Genomic DNA, 8477 nt, shown 5'->3' on the forward strand with positions numbered 1-8477 from the left:
GGGCTGGGCTGGGCTGGGCTGGGCTGGGCTGGGCTGGGCTGGGCTGGGCCCGTCCCGGCCCCGCCCGCTCTCCCAGCCTGCTCCGCGCCGCCGCCGGGGGAGGTGGAGCCGCTTTATCGGGAGCCCAAGTGGAAATTTCCCCCTCAGTTGCCGGCACCGCCGCGGAGGAGACGCCAGCGAGATCTCTTCGTCCTTGCCGCGCCGCGTCCCGCCCCGCCGTCATGTCCAACTACATCCACGTCCCGCCCGGCTCGCCGGAGGTGCCCAAGCTGGACATCACCGTCAGCGAGCAGGACGGGCCCGGGTACCGCCAGGGCGCCCTGCAGCTCCTGCGCCGGCTGCGCCCGCACTGGAGACCCGAGGAGGTGACGCTGCAGGTACGGCAGGGCCCGCGGGGGATGCGGCGGCCCCAGCCCGGGGAGGGAGCGGGGCGGCGGAGGAAGGAAGGGGGGAGGGCGGGCGGCCATTGTGCGGGGGAGCTGCCGCCTCGCTTCCTCCCCCGCCCTCCCTCCCCCGCTCTCCGCCGCAGCCCCCTGCGCGGAGCCCCATTTGCCAGGCGGCCCGGCGGCGGGGCGGGGCGGCCAGGCAGCATCCCCGGCCCCCTCCTTCCCTCCTGCCTTCCCGGCGCTCCTCCTTCCCACCGCCCGCTTCCCCCTGCTTCCTCCGGTGCCCTCCGCGCTGGAAACTCGGCTGCCCGCGTTAGCTCTGGCGCTGGGAGGGAAGGGGAGCTGTCCCTGAGCGTCGCCCTCGCCGTGCCCGTGTTTGTAAACCCGTCGGGGACCTCCCTCCTCCCCGGGGCAGAGGTGGGATCGGGCCTCCGAGAAGGAGGATGTGGGGGGAGCGCTCTCCCGGGAGCCGTGGGCGGTGGAGCCCTTGTTGGACTCTCCCTTGTCGTGCTCTCGCCGTAATCAATAAATATAATGAGTACGTGTCATGTATTCTCAGCAGGGTTGGGTTTGGGGCTGGGGCTGATGGTATCTCGGTACGCACCAGCCCCGCTAAGGTCATCGCTCGCTTTTCTTAGCAGAAGTACCGCCACTAAAGTCTTTGATGTTCTCTAGGTGAGCAGTCATTTGTATTGATGACGAGTCATCTGCCGGAGGATTGGCTGCTTTTGTGCTTCTAGAATATACTTAAACTGGCCCCAGACAAGTCCTCAGCCAGTTTACTTGGCTGAAATAGCAGTTCGGTTGCAGCCTGCGGTTAGTTGAGCATTTTATTATACGGTCTTAAACTGCGTTATTCAGCAGTTATTATGTGGTGGTGTCTTATTTCAGTGAAGTTCCTCTGAAGAGAGCTGCTGAACTAATTTGTATAGAAATTTGAGCATGTTGAGGTAATGGCATGTAATTTGACTGAAATTTTCTCAAGTGTCTTGAAAGGAAAATAAAACTTGACACATGCCAGTCCAATTAGTATGAAAATAAAGCTAATGAGCTTTTTCTAAGTAAGTTCTTTGGGGTCATTGGCTGTAAGTTATGCACAGTTACAATGTCTTGAGGTGCAATGAAAGTAGCTTTACAAAATGTAACGCTAAATAAGGTTGTTAGAGTTCATAGAATATCACGAGTTGGAAGGGGCCCATAAGGATAATCCAACTCCTTGCAGGACTACTTAAACATGTTTTTACTTTTGTAGTTCTCAACAGAATATTTGTCTTCCTTTCATTCAGGAATGCTAATAAATGAAACCAAAATATTTTCCTGTTAGGGAGGGATGACTAATCTTTGAAGAAAGTTCTAGTAGGCTTAAGGAAAAAAAAAATCCTTCTATCACCCCCTTTGCAAGAAGCAATTAACAGAATAAAAACCACCAGTACCATTGGTGTGGAACAGGGACTCTTTTGACTGGTCATACAGTAGTGAAGTAGTAGATTAGTGTCTGTGGTTAGAGACATTCTGTCTCATTTCAAGACATTCTGTCTGAAAAATGTCTTGAGTTTAGTTTTAACCAAGTTACTTTAAGACCAAAACTTTTCAACTCACTGTTTTTCCTTTTGGGCAGCGGAAGGAAGTTCTATTCACAAAGCCCTTCAGTGGCCTTTTATTTTTAACTCTTTAGTTCGTGTTTAAGCTCCTGTGAGTACTTAAGCAAGAATGCCTGTGATTTGAAACTGGTTCTGTTGCCATCACTGCTGCTGGGACCTGTTACACATACATGTTGCATGTGCATCACATGCAGAGAGACCTCGAAATGAAAGATGTTTTGGTGAAGAGGATAGAATGAACAGAAGGATGCCTTGGAGTCCCCTCTTTAAAGAGGCATGTGTTTAGGAGGGGGATGAAAATGAGACTCATATATTGCATAGAGAATATGCCTAATCTGAAACAGCAAAGTGGGCAAAGAACAGTGATAGGTGGAAAGAACCATTACTTCCCTTGGTGAACTCTGCCATTAGCCACCTTTACTCTTACTAGTTGTTCTGACCCAAGAATTATTGAGTTGAAGAGTCCAGAGTTTGACTTGAAAAAGTTAATTAACTTCTCTTGCAAAAATTTACTGTTGCATGTTAATTGTTTAGTCAGCTGAACAATTTTGAAACAATGTAGTTAAAAAATGTTAATGCTTAGTCCCCGCTTTCTCTAAGATTTATATGTAATTAAAGTCAGGAATATATTTTAACATTTAAAATCTTTTTTTGCACCATAGCATAGAACATAAGTGTAGGATGGAGGGTGAAAATAAAGTCTTCAGTGTTTAAATTATTCTTTTATTGCAGTATTTATCAGAAAATCTATGGTATCCAGAAGCATTGCTGATTATTTGGTGAATTGGAAGCAGCTATACTGTAATGAATATCCTCTGTCTCAAGTTATATGTGAATTTTATCCCTACTACAACAAAAGAATAATTTTATCCCTACAAGCATAGTACAAATATTCAAGTTATTATGTTTTATAAGGACAAACTTTTTTTTCTCAACACTCATCTTCATGTAGGTACTTTATGCAGATGTCACCTGAAGATGTATTAGGAACTGCAGAGAACTTATTATATTTTCTAACACTTAAATTCTTACTTTTTCTGGTTTTTGCAGTAGTCACTTTTGATTCTGGAATGTCTCCTTTTAATAATAACATTTTTCAGGAGTCCAGGTTGGAAAGAATCTCTGGAGGCCTCTCTCCCAACCTCCTGCTGAAAAACCCACTGCTTGCTAAATTCAGAAACTGACTGTGGTGAACATGAGAAGCAGTTTTTTTTGATTTCATAAACAAAGCTATGCTTCTTCTTCAAAACAGGGTCTCTGAGTTTTCTAAGCAGCTTGAATTGTGACAGTGGACATTCCAATTTTTATGTTTTGAACTATTTTTATTAATGAAACATAAAAACATTATTGTTTTAACTCTCTTTACTGTTCTAAAGAGGTTGTATCACCTCTACAGTGCTAGTTTGGAATGTGTTGCCCACCTCAAGAATTTTTTATTTTTTCTCTTTTGTGGAGATTCATTTGTGTTAGTATTTGAAGAAGGATTAGTGTTTCCTTGCAGTAAGGATGGTTAGTTACAGCTGCAGTAAGTGCAGATTTGGAATTCTTTTATCCCATGACCTGTTCTACCTCTTGTAGGTCTGATTGTAATGAAAGATTCAGTAGGTTAATACATGATTTCCTCTCTGCAGTGTAGTGTTATGATGCAGGAAAACCAATTTCTATTTCTTACCATTCTGAAGTAATATTTAATAGTGAGAATAAAGGCTTCCTGCTTTAATTGGTGAAAAGGCTTAATATTAATAGTGCTAATTTCTCCCACTATTTGGGTAGACCAGCATGATGTGTATGGAAAAAAAAATCGACTGAAAAGTAATTCAAAGATCTAAAATGATAAAAATGTTAGGCTGACAAACAGTGCTCTTGTCCTGGCTGAAACCTGAGGAGAGGTGGAAAAAAATCTGTTTTCCAAATGGGATCAAATTCTTCAATAAGACACTCCACAACCCTCCCCCCTACAAATCCTGCAAGCAGCTATCCAAATCATTGGGATTAGGTTTGCTTTTTTGATTCTCTGACATAACTGGACCTTGTTTATTTTCTGGTACTGTGTCTTTTTTTCAAGATTTACATGTCTTTGCAGTTATCAACACTTTGCATGACTTTACTACTGCAGCATTTTACAATTCTTTGCAAAGATTTGTTCCTGGGGCTGTGAAACGTGGACACAGAGGACAAAGCCATGCTTATAAAAAATTGTCCTTCAACCAGCAAAACAACCACCCCCCTATTTTTATATATACCAGATTAGCTTTTGCCCTTGTCTCTTAGCTGCTTCTTTTTGACTTGCACTCAATAGTTTTTCTTCAGGCAGTATTTTCTGGCTGCTACTCTAATTTATTTGATTGCGTTAGTCTTGGTATTCTCTTTATAACAAACTATTATTTGGTTCAGATTTCTGAGCTAGTTGCAATATCTCGCAGTTTATTTAAACAGGCTGAGCGTGGGATTTTAAAGCATCAAAATAATTGAAACAAAAAATGTTACTCTCTGGGAAAGTAAGTAAACTGTTTATTTTGTTTCTCAGTGTTGTTACATTTTTTCAAGAGAAATGTTCACTGCATGGCTGGTTTTGGCACATCATGCTCTTCAGCACTTGGGAAAATAGTAGCCATGTAAAGAGGAAGAAGAGAAAAACATGCTGAAGTGCTAATACCTCTAAATGGAGAAGTGATGAGTGAGGGGAAGAATAAGAAAAGTTGCAGAATGGGCTGCATTGCTGATGTGTTGTGGAAAAACTGTAATTTGAGGTGTGCCTTGAATGCAGTGTCACACTGGGAAATGCAGGCAGTATTGGATGTCTTCTGAGGCTGGGTTGGTTTCTCCATTCTTTTTAAGCTCCTGAAGAAGATTGATAATGATAATCTGTTTTAAAGGGTTTTTATGGTGGGGCAGAAATTGTGCTGGCATTTCATGCAATTGATGTGCTGTATCACAGTGCATGATGTCATGCAGCTGTGCATGATAGAGGTGTATCTCTTGATGACTCTGGTTCTAATGGCAGAGAATCAATGTTTAGGCACAGCTTGGATGTGTCTGTGTAAAGGCATGTAACTTATGCTATAGATTTGTAACATTGGGTAGGAAGGGAGCTATCCAAGATGACGCAGTTCCTGTTTTTCTCCTCCATGCTGTTACGTGGCCATTTCAAATCAAAATACTCCAGAGGGAGGAGCAGCAAATTAATTTTTGAGTTAGAGTAAATCAGGTAGCTTTCTTTCCTATTACCTTCTTTTTAATTATTGTAATATATCTGTACCTGTTTCCATCACTATCACAAAATTTGTAAAAAGATCTTTTTACAGTTTAATAATCACTTTAAAAGTGTTAACTGGTTGCCTAATGTTGACTGTTTTCAGGGGGGGTATATTTTTCAGAAACAAGATAAAAAATATGTAACTTCTTGTTGTTTCTTTTCCCCTGACATTTAAAAAAAAAAGCTCTCACATCTTATGCATTTAGATCAGAATCAGCCCTTGCAAGGGGTGAAGTATCTGTAGCATTTTATAATAGACTACTGAATGTAATTTTAAATGGTATTTATGTAGAGAATATGGAGGATGCAAAACTTCAGTTAAGACCTTAAGAAAAAAAAAAAAAATTGAAAAACGCCCAAAACCAAAACCCACACACACCTTAAAGCTGAAGCATAGATGGTTTAGTAGCCAAAAAAAGAAAAAAAAGTTAAAGTGATAGCACCACTATCTATGGAATTACAGCATTGTTTTCTCCACACTGCTGTCACGCAGATCAGAAAGAGTTCAGAAAACTACTAGTTCATTCTCTGGCCAAACTTACTGTAGAAAAGAGCCCTGAATTTACTGGCTCCCTGCTTGCCTCGATATTCTTGGTGCCAAATGATCTTCATGATCATCTGACCATCAAAATCATGCAGACGTGGCTTTCAGGTACGGAGTGTAATGAACTAGAGGATGTGGCTCCAGAGCCTGGAGACCTTTGAATGACGTTTCTTGTAAGCCTTGCTGAGCATATGAGAATTTAGCCAGGGCATTTTCCAGTAGTTGTACTTTGTCCTTGTTCTATAAATAGCTACAGAAAGAAGAGAGAGAGAGAAATAGCTCACCTTGTCTCTAGAAATTAGGTTCTTGACTTTTATACTTACAGGTGTGTCTGTGTAGGCTATACTTTCCCAGGAAAAAACAAAGTTAGACCTTACAGCAATAACTTGAAGTTTTGCGAGTATTAAGGAAATACATTGTTAAAGTCTGCTCCTTTCTAGAGATCTTAATGTCAGTCTGGGTTTCAGCAGCAGAATCTGGGCAATCCCTATTTACTTAAGCTGAAACTTCACCTCACTGTTCTGTTTTTACAGCAGTACAATACCGTTTCCTATATTCTCCTTCCCTGAATGTAATAACACATTCTAGAAGGAGAAAATCTGCTTGGTTTGATATCTCTTCTGAGTCATAAGTTTTTTCTACTTTGCCCCATAACAGTTTTATTTCTGGCTGTTCGTGCTTGTTACACGTGACTGCAATTTTGCCCTCATTCTTATCATTCTTTTAAATACCTGGAAAGATAGGATTAGATATAAGCTTTTCATGAATCACTTGCTCATGAGATGGTTAACAAATCTATCATTATATATTGTATATATTATCCATATTAGATTCCTTTTCAGGAATCTAATAACCTGATAAGAGACTTTTAGATAAACTCTGTCTCAAAGGTGCTTCATGTCTTGAGTTTTCTCTTCCTGGCTCACCTGGCCTGTCTTGTTTGTACCACGTGCTGCACTCTGAGACTGCATTTGAGTAACTCAAGCTTGTTTGTAGCTTTCTTACCTTCTGTTTGCACTTCAGTAAAGAGTTTATTTGTTCCCAAGGCCAGAAAGACTTGGATTCAAACTAGGTTTCTGATTGTGGGCAGTATAAATGCAATTTCCTTGAAATGTTTTCAGAATTTAGTTTTAGCTCTGTCACCTCACCTGAAAGTGTGTATAACAATGTGTTAAGTACACAAAACAGTAATTAAATATTTACAGATTACGGGAGTATCAGAATCTTGCTACTGGATTTTTTTTTTTTTAATTGCCTTGTGTTCTTGACTTCTATTGCCTCTTTGTGTTTATTGATTTATTCCCAGAATTATCTACCTGCTATACATTACATTCTGTAAGTTGTTCCATCTTCTTCCACACGGCCCTGAGAGTTTACTGATTCTTGTTCATGCTTTTAGAGTCTATTCTGTGCTTAAGCTGCTCAATTGATGCTTTTGTTATAGAATGTTTTGCTCTGCTCCATCTCAGGTTATGTTTTGGGCAAGGCCCTCTAAGGTGATTCTTTAAATGCTACAGTAAAGGCATTCTGAATAAAAGAATAAAGAGACTATTGTGTTCTTTTACTGGTAGAAAACACTAGATGTTTTCATATGATGGAAATCATCTACTCTGAATGTTATTAGAAAAGTAAGCAAACCCTTCTGCTTTTTTAAGAAGGAATAACTAAAATCCTCCTGGCTATAAATAATTAGTTGTAGCAGCATGTTACGAATAAATGCTAATAAGTAGAGTTCCTAAATTATCATTTGAGAGAGTCCAATTTCCTTGTTGCAGATTTCTTTTTATTAGCACTAATGAGACTTGTTTTAAGGGGATAATAGACCTGTGAAAGAAGCTGTGCAGTGCCCAGCAAATTTCTGTTCAACATCATAACAACTCAGATTCTTTCTGTATCTTTGCGTCAGCACCACTAACATCTGTTGGGGATTTTTTGGTAGTATTGGTATTTCTGATGTCTTTAAGTCCATGTCTTTTTTCATAGAGCAATTTTTCTTACAAGTCATACTTGTAAGAACTATATTTAAGTACTCCTTGTTCAAATTAGGTAGCACTGCTCAAACTGGGTGTCTATGGTGCTAAATGGAACAGTTTTCTTGATGAACATTGTAACATTTAGTTGCTATGAAGACTTTAAGATGTTTCATTTCTTGTCTCCTGAGTTATTAAAATAATAATCATAAAATGTGGCCATAAACTGTGAAGTCTTAATTTTAGAGTCAGTCAAGGAGGCTTTGTAAGCAGGTTTATTTGAATTTGTGGTTTCTGTGTCTGGATGAAAGTTCTGTAATTTGCTGAAGCTACTTCTGCAAGATTGAGTGTATGTAACTGTTCAAGAAAATGGAGTACCTTTCTATCTTCTGATATTCTGCATCTTTCCTCAGGAATGTGAGCTATTTCTTATTTGTGATGACAACTAAAGCTTGCCCAGTCCTTTTCTGCATTTATTGGTGAATCTGTTCACCTCATCACATAGGAGTGTTGAGGAAAACAAGGTGTAATAGCTGAACCACAGCATTTCTGTTGTAAAAGTCTTGTCTTTCCTAAATAGGGAGATCTTGCCCAAGTTCAGAATTTGTTTCTTTAGTAATTCAAAAACAATTGTTCCTTATGTTTGATTTCCCTAAACCCCTGAGATTTGGAAATAAGCTGTCACTTGTGTTTGAGTAGTACTACTCAAACACAAGTGAC

At 40.5% G+C, this 8477-nt stretch overlaps 1 protein-coding gene across 1 annotated transcript in view; it reads left to right on the forward strand.

The window, feature by feature from the left end:
- The first annotated feature begins 103 nt into the window (after positions 1-103).
- ETNK1 (ethanolamine kinase 1) overlaps positions 104-8477 on the forward strand; it is a 32672-nt gene continuing 24298 nt past the window's right edge. The window contains exon 1 of the mRNA XM_017804721.1: positions 104-377. Within this exon, the coding sequence (XP_017660210.1) occupies positions 222-377 (156 nt within the window). The 5' untranslated portion in view covers positions 104-221. The remainder of the gene's footprint in view (positions 378-8477) is intronic.

Source organism: Lepidothrix coronata, unplaced genomic scaffold (genome assembly GCF_001604755.1).
Source record: "Lepidothrix coronata isolate B3197 unplaced genomic scaffold, Lepidothrix_coronata-1.0 Scaffold10, whole genome shotgun sequence".
Taxonomy (NCBI): domain Eukaryota; kingdom Metazoa; phylum Chordata; class Aves; order Passeriformes; family Pipridae; genus Lepidothrix; species Lepidothrix coronata.